We start from the raw sequence: 21143 nt of genomic DNA on the forward strand, positions 1-21143 counted from the left end.
TAATCACATATACAAAAAACCCCAAGTGATTTGCTTGAAAACTCGTTCTTCTGTTGTCTTTTAAAACTGAATGTAAGATATATGCCAGCATTTATCTTTAAAGCTTGCATCAAAGGGCATCAAAACCGAATAAAAAAGTTATCATCGCCAAACGAGAGGGGAACACCCATTCGCGTACCCCCCAAGTATATTTCTGTCCTTGGCTTTCGTTGGTTAAATAGAATATGTTTCTCAGCACCTGTACTTGTATCAGATTGCACCAGAAGGTAACTCACAATTGCGTAATTTTTTTTCTCCATAACAGAGTGTCATATATAAAGAGGGAACGCCAGCTTGTACACTCCAGATTTTGTCCGTATCTGTGAAAATGGGACATATTTTCAACAGTTGCCTTTTCTCAGATTGCATCGTAGGGCATCAAAATTGTCTGATAGACGGGTAAAACCTCATACCGGCCCACTCCTTCCCCAATAAGTACTCTACATTTTTATCTTTATCTTTAAATAAACAGAGCCTTTTGTCTTTGTCTTTGAAAAAAGAACATATTTATAGCATTTGTTGAGCTTACTGTCAGATTGCAGAGGAAATCAAAATTGGACAGGTTTTTTTCTCCAAAATTGCTGTTCGAGATGTGACATTCTGATCTCTTGCTGCCTCCTAATGCCTTTGAGCGCCTTCTTCTCCCCAATACATTTTTAACCTTTTAAAAACAAAACGAAAAGCAAACTTTAAAAAAGAAACAACAAAAAATATGTGGCCAAGGTGTTAATGCGACACAAGAACAGTTCCACGTGTGTGACCGGTCGGGCTATATAAAATGAATTTAGGCCTAGGGCCTACACTTTCCAAAACCGATGGAATCGGTAAAAATTACATAAGCTTATTAGTGAAAAATCTAGATGTGTTTATTAAAACAAATGCTATCCTAAATTGCTTAGACTGGGTGTGTTCAAATCGTTACATTCATTTTACATCAGCCAAGAGCCAGTTGTTGCGACATCATATCGACACGACTTTGACCCTGGTTGACCTCTTCGGATACGTTCGCGTTTACGCTCTACTCCCTATATAGATGACATTCGTTGCATGTAATCAAGATGGCGTCGGTAAGAGTGAAACTCAGCAACGTTGTGGTACTTTTTTTGTCAGTCGCTGCCTGTCAAGGTAAGGGAAACGACCGATTTCACGTACGAGAAGGTGTATACCAAGCGCAGGGAACAAAACGGGGGCAGCAAAACAGTATCAAAGTGGCGGGCGGCTAGGTACATGTTGTTCGATACTCTCACCACGTACAAGGACATACGATACTGCTGCTTTACGAGTAGTACATCGTCAGTGATGAACGGAACCCATTACTGCCCTGCGCAATACTTGCTTCAGTGACAGCTACGATTTCGACATTTCCGCCTTTTTGAGATTCAAACTATAGAGTATGTAAAGTACGTTCAATTGATCATCGATCGTTCGCTCAAAACAAATTGTTTCTATCGCATCTATGTCCCAAATTCCTTAATTAGCTAGCTGAGCATGCGTCGATGTCAGCGTATAAAAGATGACACATCCATGGCATGTGTACGACATCCGCCACACCCTTTGCTTACGCTTATGATCATTTACATGTAAACGCGTTTACAGCTACATCATCAGCGCATTTTCGCAATATTCAAGTAACTAGACTCCACGGCATAAAACGTTCTCTAGCGCAAAACTGTGCGAGGCCCATTTCCATCTACAGTGCATGCAGCGGTGGCATGACCCACAGGCGCTCCTTAGGTGGGTAGTCTGCTAAATCGATCGATTTTCAGCTCGGTCTATCGATCCCGTAGTCAATATGCCCGCCACTGCAACTTAAATACTCTAGGTTGCAGTGGCGGGCATATCGACTACCGGATCTATAGATCGAGCCGAAAATCGATCTATTTAGCAGACTACCCAGCTAAGGAGCGCCTGTGGTACCACAGATAACCGCGCCCTCCAATCATTGCGTCAAGGTCAAACAAGCCTGCAACACTATCGTTTGGGGGACGTGACCTCGCAATGGAGCAAATCAAAACAACGTGGGCCGGAATGCTATTTAACAGTATTCAGGGCCCGCCAACTAGCCGTCGTCGATTTGCCTGTTGATTTGTTTTGTGTCCCACGCACTCAGAGTGAGGTCAATTCGTATGTGGCCCGCGCCTTCTCTCTCTCCCCCCGTAATCGTAACTCAGTCTGTAGGCGTAAATAGAACAACTGTAAACCTGAAAACGCTCATTTTCTCCCAGAATTTATTTATGTTCATCATTTATAATGATGTGATAAGATAAGAAACAAACGGTTGCTATTGCTATTGGCCTGAAATTCTATGTGCTGAGCATATGACAAGGAAATTGTTTGGCACTACCTCATAAAATTAGCATACATCTGGCAAACTTTATATCTTTGGAAGAATTCACTTCCTAAGCTTTCCAGGAAAACTTTTTTCTGCCTCACTTTCATATATTTTCTTTTAAAATGCGTAGCATTTCAATATTAATTTGCCATTTCAAGTCAGCTTTTGTCTGAAATATATTAAAGAGGCATTCCCACTTGGTAACATTTTTCAAACACATTTTTTTAATGCCAACGGTCGATATTCGACATGGCGACTGCGCGCGGATCGCGAGATATCGATAAAAACACGTCCTCAAAAAAGTTAAAGTTTTAATTCCGGTGGCCCACCTGAATTCAGCTTCCGAACATAGAACGTTCGGCACTGGGGCCATTGTCAACTAAGCTATGGAGTACGCGTGACCGCTCACTCTCGTCGGTGAGCGGTCATGTCCCATGGGAGAAAGCCGAGTCCTACTGACTCGGCAAAAAAAACCCACGAAAAACAAAGTTTGCTGATTCCACCAGAATTTGCATAGGTGACTAGTACAGATAGGTGCGGTTGATACATAGTATGCATAGTGGCCGCCGCGTGGTATGCGTGCATACCACACGCGGCGGCCGCTATGTATCGAACCACGCGTAACTGTGTGGCAGACGACAAAATGTAGTCATCAGAGGTAACTAATATTTTACGCGTAAAAACTGATATCTATGTGGTATTTTTTAAAAATTTAATACAACTGATTGAGAATAATGAAAACGACAAAAACTAAGGAGAAGTTTTAAAAAGAATTACCAGAGGTAAAGGCATTGATAATGATGTATAAAGTCATTGCAGTAGGAGGTAAATTAATTGCGTCATTCGAACGTTTTTGGACTCCGTAGAATATCGTCAATCAGCACAACAACACACTTTTGGGGGATTTCGGGTCATAACCAGAAACGATCGTAAAACTTCGGGATGTGAAAAATACGCTCGGGAAATGACATATTTTTATCGATATCTCGCGATCCGCGCGGAGTCGCCACGTCAAATATCGACCGTTGGCATTAAAAAAATGTGTTTTAAAAATGTTACCAAGTGGGAGTGCCTCTTTAAGTCCAGCCAATTTAGGATTTAACCTAGGATTATTTGCAACAGAAATTATTTCTTTGTGTACCTTGACCTTCAAGTTCAGAAACGTCCCGCTAGTGACATATTTAAAGTCTAGGAAAATCTTAGTAGTGCCAATAGGTTAAATTTACATATATTCAAATTAGCTGTACCTTTCATGTAAAACAACTGTAGTTCTCACAGTTTGGCCCAATAAACTGAATGCAAGTGACTTTTTGCTTTGCCATATACAATTTGGGAGGGTTCAACAAGCTATATGTTAAAACTCTAAAAACTCTAGAACAAGAAATGTCATGAAATGAACCTAATTTGCATATATCAGGTCAATATTCCCTTTATTGCTAAAGCATAAATGCTGTACACTTGTATAAACAAACTTTTCTTGGTGCATTGTTAAAGCTTTAAGAATTATCAATTACATGTCCAAAATAGGGGACCTAATTTGCATGCTAATTTTCTACAAAATTCTGCTGTCTCCAGGCTTAATTTGCATAGTTTACAAAAAAGTCTCCTGAATACAATACGGCTAAAACAGCTTCCATTGACACTTTCCAGCAAATCAGAAATGTAGCAGATAAAGAATGGAGTTTCAATGTATTACTGATTATTATATTTCCTTTAAGTTTAAATTATTTATGAAAATTCATGTGCATTGGTAGTGTGGATTGTTAGTCCTCACGGACACCGTCCGGGGGGACTTGTAGGTTTGGTCATGCCCTTGCATGCGTCTGTGCGTCCGTCCGTCCGTCCGTCCTTCCGTTCACGCAGATATCTCAGAGATGCCCGGGTCAATTTCTTTCAAACTTTGCAAAAGAATAGTACCCTACCTCATACAGATGCACGTCGATTTGTTTCACAATGCGATCAAATTTGGCTGTGTTAAGAGGACTTTTTAGTTTACACTCCATAGACTCCCATGTATAAGGCAGCTCTCCATAGACGCCCATGTATAAGGCCAAGAAAAATAAAAATTTAGTTTCTCATCATATTCATATTCATATTCAAATAAAGTCCAGGGGGCTTATAGATTGGGACATGTCCACCCGTGAGTCCATCCATGAGTCCATCCGTTCACGCAGATATCTCAGACACTTTGACAAAATGTCATGTGACTGTGGTGACCTTTGACCTCAAATGTACATATTTGTCCATAACTCAGTAACCACAAGTGCTACACCCTTCATATTTGGTATGATGGGACACCTTATGATGCCACATATTGTACCTCATTAATTATGCACATATCTAATTTTGAGCGAGCCAATAGAGCTAGAGGTCTGATTTTTGGTATATAGGGATAACTTAGCAATACAATTTTTTTGACAAAATGTCATGTGACCTCAATGACCTTTGACCTCAAATATACATATTTGTCCATAACTCAGTAACCACAAGTGCTAAACCTTTCATATATGGTATGATGGGACACCTTATGACGCCATATATTGTACCTCATTAATTATGCACATATCTAATTTTGAGCGAGCCAATAGAGCTAGAGGTCTGATTTTTGGTATATAGGGATAACTTAGCAATACAATTTTTTTGACAAAATGTCATGTAGCTCAATAACCTTTTATCCTAAAATATATGTTTATGTCAATAAATAGTAACTACAAGTGCTATATCCTTTATATTAGTAGGACCGGAGACCTTATGACAACACACACTTTACCTCATTAATTATGCACATATCTAATTCTGGGCAAGCCAATAGAGCTGGAGGTCTGAATTTTGGCATATAGGGATTAATTAGCAATACAATTTTTTTTTCAAAATGTCACGTGACCTTGATGACCTTTGACCTTGATTATACATATATATGCATAACTCAGTAACCACAAGTTCTATACGCTTCAATTTTGATAGGATATTAGACCTTAAGATGTCACATCTTGTACCTCATTTATTATGCACATATGTATTTCTTGGCTGGCCAATACAGCTAGAGGTCTGATCTTTTTTCCCGATTTAGAACCATAACTTAGACATGCCTCTTGTTATAAATTGGGAAAAATGACATAAACCTATGTGCCCATAGATCTTAACATATATACTCCAGTGATACTTCTCAATGACCACATTTCCCTGCCCCATCAAGACTAATATTCCTATTACAAGTGGGGACTATGTCATTCTCAATGACTTGTTTTGACATCCACTGTCAATAGTTTGGTCATTTTCTCATACATGGTGTATCCATCAATGTTCCATGGTAGTAAAATTTTTGAAAGAATTTTTTTTTTATGATTTTAGGTATGTTTTAAGTAAATCCAGTCAATGAAAATGTTAAGTTACTAATGAATGGTGTGTGACGCCTAATGGTTGTGCTTTTAAAATGTCTTTCTCATAATTGAACTCTCATTAGAATAAAGACAATCACCATTTTAATCACCATGATGGTCATGATGACAATTACTAGTATTATGATAGTCATCATTATCATCATAATGAATGTCTTCCTCTTCCTGTTTGTCCACCACATCTTCCTCTGAATGGGTCATTAATTTTTTAGTAGAAAAACCAAAACCCTTCTGTTGACCACAGACAACTAAAGAGTCAAGATGATATGCTTTCAACAGGAGCTATTAAGGCTGCTGTGGTTCGTTGCAGAACCTGTGAGATAGGTGAATGGGATATACCACAATGAAAAGATATGAAGCAAGTGATGATATATTTGTACCGCCAGTCAGATCTCAGTGGTGAAAGTATCACTCAACAAAATAGTTGTTTTGTTATATATCATTTAAAGAACATACTGTGAAAATTTCAGAAAATTTGACGCTGCCAAAATGGAGTTAAATTCTTTTGAAATTTTGAAATTGGGAGGAAAAAGAAGCCAGGAAATCGGGTGATTTGCATACATTTGCATAAATTAATATTTCTTTATCACGCATCTTACAACTGGTTGACAAGCTAATAGGTGAACCCAACCAATATTCTAATCTTGGGTTAACAAATTCATTAAAATTGAATGAATATTTGCAAAAAAGTTATTTCAGAGCAAAATACACTGTGTTGGGTGCAGTGACCCCTTAAAATCTAAGAGGTGAAACAGTGCATAACTGGCAATAATGTAAATTGTCACTGTTAAAAGATGTCTAATTAATGAAGTGAGCAAATTTACATGTTATGCAAGTAGAGTGATTATTAATCGCATTGTTTGGTGTAGGCAATACTTTTGGATATATCATCCAAGATTTCCTATTTACATAAATCCAATATGGCCGTCATACCAACATATATTACCAAACAAATTTAGCTAAACTAATTCCATTCATACTTGGTACATCAATTAATAGTGCACATGCACATCTATACAAGGTCAATGCTTTCTCAGCCAGTTTCCGGATATGCTTCGACCAATATCTTCACCATGATTTCTGTCCATGGTTTCCAAATTTATTAAACAATCATAGACCATGTCATTTACAATGTCTTGTTTTATTTACTATTCTGTATCCCGGTACATCAATGATTTCATCATTTACTGTCAGAAAATATGGAATACCAACATTACACAGCTGGAGAATATAACTCAAGCCTAACTTCTTTTTTAGTTTAAGACCAGCTGCTCTCCATATTCCATTCCGTAAACTAGGTGTAATAATTTATCAAACATTGATGTACTGATTGATTCTGTTTGTTCCTTCATTTATTAGCATGGTCAGACTATTGTTTCAGTTATTACGACAGATATGACATACCAAGCTGGTTTTAACTGCGATGAGAGCCCAAACATCTACTGCTGCGGCAACTGGCTGTACAAGTACTGCTGTGACTCGGACGACAACTACGTTGAACAGGGATTCTGCACCAGCTATTTTGATGCTAAAGGCGATTGGCACGATTCGTTCTTCTGCGGGAGTGAGTACGACATTACCAATGTCTACTGCTGTGGTAACTCGGAAAACAAGTCATGCTGTGCATCTGATGACCAGTACACTGATGACTTTTTTAGTGATTTCTCGGACTTCAGTGTAGACCTGTAAGTGTGATTCCGCTAAGACAGTTGTATTCATTTATTTATCTATTTATTTACTTCCTTGTCTGTAATATTTATTCATTCACCCATTGTATTTATTTTATTGATGTATTTGTATGCTTGTTTAGCTAATTAAGGTTGAGTACAATGATTTCGGACGCGTATGCGTTTTAGAATGTTTCTGCACCGATTTAACTCCAGCTTGCCATAGATGGGTCATGTTGTAGCGTACGTATTTTGCATCACCAGTTATTGTTGAAATTGTGCTTTTACCCAATTTTTTGACCCAATGTCTTAGAAGTAAATGTGACTTATGACCTTGTACTATTTTGACCCCAAGGAAGCTGATTTTTATCAAATATGAGCGAAAAATTAATGTTCCTCTTCCCTTTACATGGCGCAGGTTACACATTTGCCAGGAGATATTTCAAAAAGTAGAGTGGTGACACTCTTTTATTAATAGGGCAAACTGATCAGTATATTGTCAAGATTTCATCGGCAAAGTTCGGTCAAAATGACATCATTCCAAGCGACAAGGAGAAAGTTCAAAAATTATGTTGTGATAAAATTTTGATATCAGTAATTTTGTAGTCGATACCAATGTAAAAATTTTTTGAAAACATAAAAATTATACTTTTGATAGATATGCATCTCAAGGTTTGGTATTTATTAAAGTTATCTAATTTGCTAAGCTTTTTATAATTGATTTCTTTAGATAAAGTGAATTATCTCATTTTTATTTATTTCTAAAGATGCCACTTTAACTTCCATTTCCATGGAAACGAGTGCAGTGACCTCCATTTTTATTTCATTTTTGCACTCAAATTTCTAAGAATGTTTGTGCAAAGTTCCACGAAAATGACAATACTCTTTAATTTTGACGTAATTCATCGTACTTAATCTTTAAACTTAGTTTTTTATTTATCTATTTATTTTATAATTGTTATGTTGTCAACTGATTTATTTCAAGGGCAAGTCGCCAAAAGTGATTTTCAGAATTGAAACTACAGTAAAATACTACATACAGCAATGCAAAGAAAACTGAGAAGGGTGAAATCAAAATGCAATTGTAACAGCAATGCTATAATCAATGTCACACATCAAAACATTAAATATATTAGAGTAATTGGCCAGGAGAGAAAGGCAAATAAAATCATAGTGTTCAATTGTCAGAAAGTCGTAACTGTGTGAAGTAACTTTAATAACACTAATGATGATCAGGTAGTAAGGTTTGACTATGAAATTACGATAAACAAGTAACAATGAGTAAGAATGTAACTTTAAAAAAAAGGTTGATACATCATGACACAGAGACATTACTGAAACCACATGTCACGCAGCGAAATATTAGTATTTGGATCGGTAATTGCGCAAGTTGTAGAAGTGAATAGAACAGATAAAAAACACCAGGAATTGGTGTTTCTGACCTACTTTTGAAAATTCATTGCAATGAAATTATACAAATAGACCTCATCCTTCTATTCTTTTGTATGAATGGTACATTTCTCCATGCAAACTTTTCAACAGTGAGTGCCCTTCAAAGCAACAGACAGTTGAGTAGATTGAAATACTGAAATATTTCCTTTCCAGCTGAAATTTCTAAAAAACATTCCTCTACGTTTGACCTCTCTATATATATGAAGTAATGACACAAACGGCTAGGTATAGTGAAGATTTCAAGTCACACGCACATCTGTACTGTATCTTAAAACAGAAATTGTCGAGTCAGTATTTTTATCAGGAAATGAAAGAAATACTTGATCCTGTTTACACTGATTCATTTTTTTAATTTTTAGACAGAACTCTGTTTACCATGACTATTGTGAAAGTTTCAACAATATTCTTACATTAGAGCAATACTTTCTTTCATGTGTACATGCAAATCAGCAAGATGATGAGTCAATGCTGTGTACGAGCCATATATACAGCCGTATCACATTTAGTTGTCATTGTGGATTGATTAAAATTCTCAAATCCTGTCAGCAACAACACATCACAATAAGTACATGTGTATCTGAATTTATGAAACCTGCGTTCTAGTCTGGGAGAGCTTCAGAAACGGCCATAAGTACTTTGTTGAATATGACCTAGATTCAAGTGTGCGGTTATAGAAACCAGTCAAATGTCAATTGATGTGCTAAGGTCAGTGGGTTACAATGTTGCTGATTGTACCACATGTCAATGCTTGTCTCATATGATAACCTCAACTCTTGACAAGTCTTGCAGCATTTAACCAACAGAGGTTTCTTGGTCAGTTCTCCTTACATACGACCGGTTACTGATACAACGAAATACAACATAGTATTTCAAAATGATTTACACACATCGCAATATGTGGAAAAGCAATCACAATTAAACATCACGCACAATGTCGTATAAGTACTGATGTGTTATTGTTGTCCAAATATATAAACTGCACAAAACTCATTGCCTTGCAAATTTTCACAGAGTGCACTCTGAGAATTCCGTACCTGTATACTAAACATTTTATTTGATCAGTTACACTCACTTCAGGTTGTAGAATAACTCTGACAGGCTACAGAAGCCGTCTTATATTTCACCGCAATACAGACCGAGGGAGTTAATAACTGTTCAGACCCAAGGTCTGAAGAACTCTAAAATGGGTATAACAAAATGTTCGCAACAAATATGACTAAAGCAATCAGTAGAGCGCCCTCTAGCGACAAACATTTCAGAACTCGAGTCAATTAATTTCTTGAAATTTCATATTTTGTCAGCCCTATACCTGCGCATAAGTTTTTTTTGTCAGAGAACATAACTCAGGATATAGCACGCACACAGGATCAGATTACCCTTTGAGTGCCAAAGTCAAAGGCAACCAAATGCCCTTGATGTACCTTAATCAATTTTTTCAGATTTTGGATTGCCAAAATTTTGATAAAAACTAATTTTGATGAAAAATTTTGATAGAAAAACCTTAGCCAATAAAACGTTATGTCCATTTACTCCAAAATAATCCAAAAATTTTGAAAAAACTTCATACAAATTGGTAAAACGTTGCACTAATATTTTGGTGGGAAAAATGACAACACTCAAAGGGTTAAAACATTGGTGTAATGCTATTATCACTCGTGGATAAGCTAGTAATGTACGTGGCTGTAAAGTCAAATTTTTTCACCTAAACAGTTGTAACTGACATTTCGTATTGCAAAATGAATGACTTGATTTCTTTTTCAATTTTCCTAAGGATCTACATAATTGTTGGTGTATCAATTGGAGTGATTTTTCTCATCATCATATGTGTTGTTATATGTTGCTGTGTTTGTGCTGGCTGTGCCTTGAATCAAAGTCGACGTCGGCGACAGCAGCAAACTAGTAAGTACAAAGCTGGCTGGCTCATATGTGTGAATATATACACACACGCACACAAACCAACACTCACACACACACACACATTTATATATTATAGTAAAAATATATCTATTATAGTATAATATATATCATAGAAATCAATCAAGGACTTGTAATAAAGGTCTGCTTATGTGTGTGTGTGTGTGTGTGTGTGTGTATGTTTGTGTGTGTGTTCTGCTGATAGCATTTTATATAGAGAGATAGATGGATAGATTCTAAGGGGTCATATCAAAATTAGTAAATAAACGATTGACACGATAGATAGATAGTTAATAAATAGATAAATTGCTCGATCTTCTCTCACTAACATGACTTTCATATGGAACCCTGATAGGATTTGCTCAATTGGAGTACATGCGCCTTAGAGACAGCTATTAAGACTCTCAACCTTTTACAATCAGTTTTGGTCTACTTCTTGTGTGAGGCCTCATTTTGAAGTTCACGGAGTAGTTTGAATTTCTAATATTGAAAAATTTTGGGTACTTTCTTTCATTAGTACCAAATTTGCACAGTGACCACGGATGTATTCTTGATTTTGAAAGCGAATGGTTGAAAGTTTCCATGAGGAAATCAAAGTTTGAGCAAAAGTTGAAGTTTGTCAATTTTGATGGGCTAGCACCTTAATAAAAACACAGAATTAAAATTTTCAAGATCATGTAACAGGAATGTAGTGTATGAGGCTGCATGCATATCTTTCTCTCTAGGATTGAACTGCAGTGTTCTCCCCAGGATTTCTGGTGGAGTGGTGGCTAATTTACATAACAATAAATGTAATTGTTATGGTAATGAGTTTCTATTGTTTACCAAAAATTAAAGTGGTGGCCACCACTCTATAATTGCTCTGGGAAGAAGGCTGGTTGAACCATAACCTTCCCCTTCCTAGCCTGTCAAGATTTTGAAATCACTTTCCCTGTTTGCATCCCTTTCTTCTCTCCAGCTGTCACCACAGGGGCTGCCCAGATGACAACAATGACAACTCCAGCAGGCTCCTACCCAAGTCAGCAGTACACAAACCAGGCGTATCCACAGCCACAGCAGCAACCGTACCAGTACCCTCCACCATCACAGCAACCAACTCAGTATCCACCACCACCGCAGTACCCCGGCCAGCAGCCTCCTCCGCAGTACCCGGGCCAGCAGCCACCTTCACAGTACCCAGCTCCACCATACGGTCAAGCTCAGCAGTATCCACCACAGCCGGCATACGCCCCTCCAGCACCTGACAGCAACCCAGCATATCCACCAACCAAGCCAAGTGAGGTATAAGCCAAATCAGTGGAATGTTATTCAGATACAAGTGTCAGTTAATTCTTGTAAGCTGATGACCTAGCTGGTACAATTGCTCCCTAAGCCATGTTGACACTACGAACTTAACTTACAATTCAACTGACGTACAAAATGAAACATTTATGAAAGCCCCTGCGTAAGTGTAGGAAGTTCTGGAGATTTCTGTGTATTTCATGAAATTTGTAAAACTCTTGAGTCAGAATGTGACTTTTAATTATTTTTCCAGTAGATCTGTCTATAATGTCAACTACAGCTTCTTTTGGTGAGATGTACAGTATTCAGCTTGTCAACTCTTTCTGTAACTGTGTAAACTGCATTTTGATCATTGACAAAAGAATCCTGGTCCAGACTAGAATCCAATAACAGTGCATTTTACATGTATAGAGGTTGTGTTGATAAGCTAAATAGTAGGCGTTTCAACATGCTTTTGGGAGAACAACAAGAACTTACGTGTAACATAAAAAAAAACGAAAATAGCAACAAAGATAATCAATACAGCTACTGGCCCTTCAAGGAACTTTCCTGAGAAAGTGGTCCATCAATTTACCTCCCACTAGGCACACTGACCATTTGTGTTGTGCTTGTATAGTGCGTTGTATTCTGAGTTATTTTGCCATTCCGGCATTCTGAAAATGGAGGTTTCCTATTTTTTCAATCGGATCAAAAGTTAGCTAGACCAGTGAAAGGTGTTGAGAATGATCAGATAGCTTTTCGTCATAACTTTTTGTCAACGTTTTTACATACGTTTGCATCCTCACTTGTAAGTGTCTTGATTATACCATGATTTAGGTGTACAGTTGTAAGATCGCTGTATTTCCCTGTATCATGACCTATACGTCGCTAACCATATTGCAGATTTTAAATAGGTTTATGGTTTTCTAGCTTTGCTGGTTCAGCTTTGATTTCTTCCCCACAGAAGCTGTTCATATCAAGTCTCTTGGAAAGAGAAATTATGCAGGAAAAGAGATATACATTTCATTCTAAAGCTTCATCATGTTGAAAAAAATGTTATCAAGAAACCAACACTCTACACTTACGAAACCAACAATGTTGTAACATTGTGTTCAGTATAGGTCTTACTTTAAATGTGTTGTCATAAAAATTTTCATTCTCTGTTTCTAACGAAAAGAACCCTTCTTGTGTGTTTAAATTGTACATTCTCTAGTATCTTAATTAGTATATATCAGGTGTTGGTACATGTATGTGGCATGATCGTACATATCAGTGTCATTATGTGAATGTTTAAATATATGCACTGAAATATGAAATCTTCCAATATTGTACATTAACATGTGCATGTACATTTGTATGTTTGCATTTACTTCAAATCTGTGTTTTTCCTGAAAGACTTATCCACTTAAACATGAACGGAAATCTTGCCATACAGTACACATACATACTGTATGCACTTATTGTCACTTTTAAATATGCATCGTCTGAATCGATCGTCAAATTTACATACACCGTAATTGTGCATCATTTTGCAACAGCTTGCTCAGTGCAGTTCATTTTATCACGTTTTTCATCTTGTGTGATCCAGTACTACAAATCCACATTCTGTTCTGTTTGTTTGTTTGTTTGTTCGTTTGTTTGTTTGTTCAATTTTTTTTGCTCTCAAATAATCAGAAATCACCAACCGGCAGGTTGGAGTGTCTGAAATTTTGACAAAACCTGGGCCACATTACCTGCGCACACCTGAAAACGCAGGATATAATTATGTTTTGAATGGCTGATATTATAGTTCCCTTCGCTGTAACTTTTGGCTTATCTCTACGAGTATTTTTTGTCCTGTCTGTGAAACACAGTTTCTTGTTTTGTTCTCAAAAAACAATGTTGAAATGCCCATTGTTCAGCTTGTCAACACAGCCTGTTGTGTGTACTGTTATTGAGCAAAGAAATTTTCTCTAAACTAGAATTTGTATGTAAACGGATAAAAATAATTGTTCATGATGCAGTGTGTAAGCAAGGCTGAATACTTACTTTCAACATACATATTCTTCAGAATTCAGAATAAGAAAGAGCAATTATTTTATAGAAAAAATATCCGCGAAGTTACAGTTGTTAGCCCCTTAAGTGACTAAGAAATCCATGCAATGTGGAAGCAGAACAGTCAACCTTTGAACTTTGTCAACATAGTGCTGTTTAAATGTGACAACACTATTCTTAGATTGTGCCAAAACAAGGGCTTCCTTCCAATTAGCAGTCTTCAAAGACCTGTTCTTGATCGGCAAATATATCTGTGCCGAGATCAAGAGATAATGTAGTAAATAAAAAGTATTAGCAATACGAAACCAATGAGAAGGAATATAAGACAAACTCAAATACATTTCATTATCATAAATGTAAATTTAGAAGACTGAGATGAATGTGACAGATCTATTCTACACACAACTATCATTGAGGGCTTTAAGACACTCATAACAATTATTCAAATCAATTTCAGTAACTATTTTGAAATTTAAATTATGAGTATACAGTGACCATCATGTTAATCTTATACCATCAGTTGTAACTTTATAGTCCTATTATGGTGTGCCTATAACTTTTATATTGTTTTAAAAAGGAGACATTTTGAAAACGTTACTGAAGAAGTAGTACATAACGATGTAGTTTATTTTGTAGGGGGGGTTAGGGAGGAGGGGAATTTACCCCTCAATTTTTATCTAGAAACACAATATTATCCAGTTGTTGTTGTTGTAACATACACGTAATATTTTATAAAATTATATTAGAGGCCATTATTAATCATGGGCCGTTACTTTCTGCACAGTGATTTTCAAACTTGTGAACACCCAGATTCCTTTGACACTTATTTACTGTAATATGCCATGGAAAAGAAATAGTTGATCACTGTTTCATCTTGTCTTCTTGTACCTCTCCATCAATTTTCAACTTCTTGAACCGTGAGATTCAATATTCTGTTTTGTATTCACTCTCTTATATATGTGTGTGCACAAATAATTCTACTGTAAACACATTCAGATACATGTAGTTGGTATCCTAGTGATATTTTTACACATTTTACAATATTGTTGTTTTATTTTGTAGCTTGAATGCAAACGCTTATATTCAAATCATGGTTCAAATCACGATGACTGTCAGAAACTGACATTACACGGTATCTTCATTTACATTGGCTGTTCACTGAATGTATTACGGTAAATTGGACTAAATCACTGTAACTTGCATGTTTCAATTTCCATTAAAAATCCCTCTTTTTAAGGTAAATTATCAATGTTGTTGTGTCATTCAATTTCATTGTGGCATCCAAAACCTCCAAGGGATATGTGTATTATCTGCAACCTCAAATTATTGTGATTATATTTAAAATCATAAAATGTGTACTCACAAGAATTTCCCATTTGTTGCACTTGTATCTACACAACTTCAAAACCATCATGTGATTTTCATGTACATTTGGGAGAACGGTAAGACATTTGACAATGAGTCAAAATGAATTGTATGCACATGTGCCACAATTGTGTACACATGAGCATCTTGGTTAGATTGCACAGTGTGCAAGCATATACAACTGAGTGAAAAAATATATTTGTATAGGGTCGTTTCCCATGTGACTAATTCCAGCCCTTTACTTCCAATCTTTCTTTGTCTTCATGTAACTATTACCATAGTATGCCCAAAGAAACGGCTGACACACAAGGCAATACACTGGCACCACATCATTGACATTCCTAGACTCCATGCTGCCTTTCCTTCGTTCCCTAAAATGCTGAAAGGAATAATGATGATAAAAAACAGTGATTGATGCAGTACTGGTCTTTTATCAAAGTGGTAAGGAAAGGGAGAAAATTAAAGAAAGTAAATTGCATCACTTTTGCCAATGTTAATGATCAGTCACTTTTTCTTTGCCTTCGAGATTGGCATTGCAAAAATCCAATAGAAACTTGTCACTTAGCCTATAGAGGGAGCCCTATCCTACTATCAGGCTGCTTCAGAGATACGCACCAACATGTATACGCGGCGATATGCCCCCCCCCCCTCCCCCCCTGTCGTATGTGAATAATAAATAAAGGTACTTCTAATTAAAAAAAAACTGTTGATAACGATGATTCAGAATATGATTAATATCTTCTCTAAATTTTCAGAGGAATCATAATTTGTGACAACTTTCAGATAAATACATCGCCTACGTTCCACAACCACGCAACCATGTGTAATCATGATCATCATCGTCATAGTAACTGTTGTAGAATTTAATGTTCATACATCAAAACAGCCTAACAGAATAACAGCTAGAACCTCCGGTAACATTTTCAATGTTCACCCCGTGCATATGCATTCCTTGACGTTCTATAGTTGTCAGCTGTAAAATCGACAAAAGCTCATATTAAATTTGAACAGTCCAAAGTCCTTTATCATACCCACTGTCCTGCCAGTCCTTTGATACTGTCAGTCTAAAATTTTACAAAAATACCCCCTCCCCCGCTAATAAGTGTCACCAAACCTTAACAAATAGCATGTAGCTTGCTGGTCGAGAGGAAGAGACACTTAGTAAGGTCTACTTTGGTGATTGTCATATAAAGATAGTATAGCGAGTTTATAAAGCGGAGGTATCATTCGAGCCTAAATCTTTATTATTTCGTATTCACATTTGCCAGTGTTCTCGGTTTACCCTCTCGGTGTCTGATGCTTTCAAGCGACTTCAGATATACTTGAGAAAAAAATACGAGGACGGCAAGTCTCGTCCTACCGAGGTGATCAAATGACGTCATGCTACTTCTGTTATATCACCTTTGTGGGGGTTTTATGACTACTCCAACCGAACGAAGGTCAGACCAGTTATATTTTAAACCAATATGGCGACGAGGGGAAACGTATTGCGCATACTTTTAGCGCTAGCATTGGCGATCACTGTGACTTCAGGTAAGCGTTTTCTTGCTCCAGGACCTTTTAGTCTAAACTGAAATCTGGAAAGTTAGTGTTATGAGAAGATCAAACCACGTGCCTTTGTAACTGTTGACTGAACACTTGATTTGGACTGAAAAAAATTCTCGCTTTACCACTTAAAGATTCCGTCCTGTATGGGTACGTTATAAGGCTTACCTATCGACCGATTCTTTCAATCTACGAAGTAACATATACTGCACAAGTCTTTAGTTTATATATAGATCCACGATATATATATATATATATGAGATATATATATATATATATATATATATATATATATATATATATATATATATATATATATATGAGCAACATCCACATCTCGCCAAGCTGTACGTGTGATTATTGGGTTATAGGATGTATGAAAAATAAAAGTAATACGTCGTCGGTCTGAAGGGAAGCTATAGGGAAATATGTTCAGTAAACAGATTTGTTCTTGTGGGCCGTGTATTCGACCAATGAGTGTAAATGTGTATACGAACATCAATTGTTTACATAAGCTAGTCACAGGTATGTCAGGTGATTACGAGCGGCGGCTTCACTAAGAGGAAATGCTATGGAACATATGCAAATCAGTCCTGATGTAAATAATACTGTAAAGCAAAAACTGCGTCTCACGGTAGGTGCATTTAACAAGATCGTTCACTGCGTTTTGACACATCATCATGCAAAACACGATGAGATTTGTTCCTGATGTCATCACCTTTTTTATCACCTACACAGTTGTTCCAAGGGTAGTACTACCTCATTTCGAGGAACAAATCAAACACAAATGAAAAAAGCGATTAACTGGTCCGATATTAAATACTGTCACGCATGTTGTCCTAAGGCGTTGGTCTCCATAGTGTTGCGCATCATCCAATATTTCCCTCTTTATATAAACAACTAACTTGTCCATTTTTTCTCTTTGTGAACACTAACTAATCCACAAAACCATCAGAAGTTTTATCACATAGAAAGTGCGTCGGCAGTTTTTTTGTCCTAACGAAACTGGAGTCGGCCTGCTCAGTTTATTGAAAACGTTGTACATTCCTGTATTTGCAACGACAGTGGAGTAGTGTCCGAAACAGACAAAAGATGCATTTTTTTCTATCGCTCTGGTGCGAAGCGGTCAGCAATATTCAAGTGTATGAAACTTTGTTTATACTACGTAAATCTTCAAAGTTGTCCTATTCTCCGTGATGATACAGTAGTTTCAATATTCTTGCGCATAAGTTCCTCTGCAAAAGATTGTCTTAGTTTTTGCATCATCCTCCACCCTCACAACATGATATCACAGCGTCGTGGTCCTCAAGATCGGCGTTTCTAATGTGGAACGTCAATTTATTGAAAAGTTAACTCACTCACTCACCCGCTTACTCACTCGCTCGCTGTGCGACACTCATTGCCAATATTCTCACTTTCCGTCTGTTGACTTTCAGCGACTGAACGCTGCGAAGGGTATGAAGACAAAGACGGCAAATGGCACGAGGGTTTTGAATGCGACATTGATTTCAAGTGTTGTGAAAATGAGAATGGGAGGAACTGCTGTGCAGAAATCGAAGAGTCAAATACAGGAGGAGACTCCTCAACTGTCTTGTGAGTTCATTACATTGTTTGAAAGTCTGCTCCAAGAGCAGCATCTTCTCAAATGGTTTAGTTCGGGTCACTTTAGAAATTTAATGTATTACACTAGACATGCATATGATTCACTCATGTACTATATCTCGAGAATATTTTTGTTTATCTGCAAACAGATTAATGGTATATAATACATTCAAAATGACGAATCTTCCGCGTATATGTGAACCTTACGTACGTAAAAAGCACAAATACCTTCATTTGTTTTTTCACTGTAACCATGTCCGTCGATTTTGGAAAATTTTCAGTGATACACTTGGAATTTGAAGAGGGCTGGGTTTCCAGACTCCGCTGTATTCTGAGACTGTTTTCTTTGGAAACTCACAGATTCCGAAGATTGTCAATTTCCAACTTCTAGTTGCAAACAGATATATTTATATCGTGAGATGTAATAAAAAAAGGAGCTTAACTTTGCAAAACTTATGAGCTATGTCCAGAATGAGCAGAAGACAGAATTCTTCATTGCCAAGAGAAAAACCAAGCTAGGTTAAACACATAGAGAAATGGGGAAAATATTTACAACTTACTGGTCCACATCAATGACTTGTTATTTTCACTGAAACATTAATCATATTGTAATGTTACTATGGTGATACTTCTGACAGTAATGAAGATAATGCGAATGTTTTTTCTCTTATGGGACTCGAATATAAAGCTTAGAAATACAAAAAAAATGAGACCTGAAGGGAACAATTTCCTCTTGTCTTCTAAAATTCGGTCGGTTCTCGACCAAATGTACACGTTCGCCGGCTCCTATAGTGAAAGGTTTTTTCCCTGAAATTTCTCAGAATTGGTATCATCGTTGGATCTGTGGTAGCGCTCATCATCATCATCGGAATAATCGTCGCAGTGTGTCTTTGTGTGTATTGTGCAGTGCAAGCTGGCAGAACGCAACGGACTACACATCGAACCGGTAAGTGTAAAATATGACCGTGATTGCAGCCGAACCACTACGCTGCCCGCTGCGGAAGTTTACTTTACTTGTAGATATAGGAAATTTAATAACATCACCATAGTTTCAAAAGTTTTAGAAAGGCTTGCAATTTTTACATTTGTGTATTGCTGATCAGGAAACCCATTTGATGACTCAAAAGTTTATCCCTGTACCACCCATCGTTATGTATATCTTCTTACACGTACACCCAGTTAGTCCCAAATGAGATTCAATAATTATGAGGAAGGCGAACTGGATGCTATAGGGCAAGATAGGCAGCCGGCGATTCGCTACTCGTTGGGCTTGCGTTGTCAGCCCGCCGAGGGCATACCAGTGTATAAATCAGAGATTGGAAGCTGTGTGGCTAACTCGAACCAGAAACAGAACATCATCAGCTTCTGTAAATAGTGACCCATGCGAAAGTTAGGTTTGTGAAAAGTGACTCAACAACCAGGACAGTTCAGACAGTTTCTCCGAGTGAGCTAGCATTCCCCAATATCTGCCCTGTGGTCCTTTGTAACTTCTTAAATCTGCAACTTCTAAAAGTTTCCGAGTGCATGGCTACAATAATATGCTCTGACATAAAATGTATTCAGGTTCGCCAGCAAATCATCGACAAAGTATGATGTTTAATCAGGTTTACACATTGACTTGTCCACTCTATGCAGTTATTGTTGGGTCGAACCAAATCACGACTGTGAACACACAACGCAGCCCAGCCACTGGATACCAAACTACAACCTACCCGGCTCAGCCGTACACGACCCAGCCAAACCCAGCTGGCACCTATCCGACACAACAGTACAGCACCCAGCCATACCCACCGCAGCAACAGCAGTACCCATACGACCCACCACCGGAGTATCCAGGCAAGCAGTAGAATTGGCTCATTCATTGTGTAAGGTTACATGTTCAGGCTGACTTGTCGAGGCTATATTACAGTATTATACTTGATTGCCACGTACTATTCTACGGCAACAATCACTCTCTTTAGTTGGATAAATACATTTTGTTGTTTTGTCTCCGAACAACATTTTATACTCAAGAAACGGTTTTAATGTAATGCTTGAGCTTAAAGCTGCAGCGGCTTTCAAGAACTCCTTCGGGTTGCTAATAATATATAACAATAGACGTAAAATAAACCTACTTGCGGATGACTTAAAATTAGCCCTATCATCAAGACACTGTAACTTTTAGTCTAGGCTGTTTTCTTGCCTTGTTCGTATTTACAACAGTGCTTGAATTCTCAATTCCATGACATTGCAATTATCTTATGGCGAGAAAAAAAATTATTACTGATTGTTCGCTCTGTAAATGTCTTCTTAGACACCAAACTGAGTATAGCTGAGTTGAGCATAAGGAGACTGACATAGGCTATCCTCCGTTACTGTATTTCGTGTTTTTGTTATCATATCACTGAATCATGGTCAGACTACTATTGCGATGTCCATACATCTCTAGACAATAACGCGGTTCTAACAAAAGTAGTATTGTAATTTTTATCACGAACTTTCTGATCAAGCAACGTCGATAGCCACTTTGAACGACAATCGCCCAAGGCACGCGGT

General features: G+C 37.4%; 1 protein-coding gene and 1 long non-coding RNA gene across 2 annotated transcripts; both read left to right on the forward strand.

Annotated features, from left to right (window-relative positions):
• Nucleotides 1-1024: 1024 nt before the first annotated feature.
• Nucleotides 1025-15338, forward strand: LOC139135133 (protein shisa-4-like). Its single transcript, XM_070702385.1, has 4 exons — nt 1025-1164; nt 7129-7454; nt 10660-10787; nt 11761-15338. The coding sequence occupies exons 2-4, from the start codon at nt 7165-7167 to the stop codon at nt 12087-12089; spliced, it is 747 nt and encodes a 248-aa protein (XP_070558486.1). The 5' UTR covers nt 1025-1164; nt 7129-7164; the 3' UTR covers nt 12090-15338.
• Nucleotides 15339-16906: 1568 nt separating this feature from the next.
• On the forward strand, nt 16907-19557 carry LOC139135134 (uncharacterized). Its single transcript, XR_011552936.1, has 3 exons — nt 16907-16994; nt 18443-18599; nt 19430-19557. It is a non-coding gene; the product is annotated as an uncharacterized lncRNA (long non-coding RNA).
• The last annotated feature ends 1586 nt before the right edge of the window (nt 19558-21143 follow it).

The sequence above is a fragment of the Ptychodera flava genome, chromosome 6 (assembly GCF_041260155.1).
Source record: "Ptychodera flava strain L36383 chromosome 6, AS_Pfla_20210202, whole genome shotgun sequence".
Classification (NCBI taxonomy): domain Eukaryota; kingdom Metazoa; phylum Hemichordata; class Enteropneusta; family Ptychoderidae; genus Ptychodera; species Ptychodera flava.

Bases quoted from the DNA above. Each gene is read 5' to 3' on its own strand.
- LOC139135133 (XM_070702385.1), top strand. From the start codon at position 7,165: ATGACATACCAAGCTGGTTTTAACTGCGATGAGAGCCCAAACATCTAC. The intron at 7,455-10,659 runs GTAAGTGTGATT...AATTTTCCTAAG, and splicing joins TCGGACTTCAGTGTAGACCT to GATCTACATAATTGTTGGTG. The intron at 10,788-11,760 runs GTAAGTACAAAG...TCTTCTCTCCAG, and splicing joins TCGGCGACAGCAGCAAACTA to CTGTCACCACAGGGGCTGCC.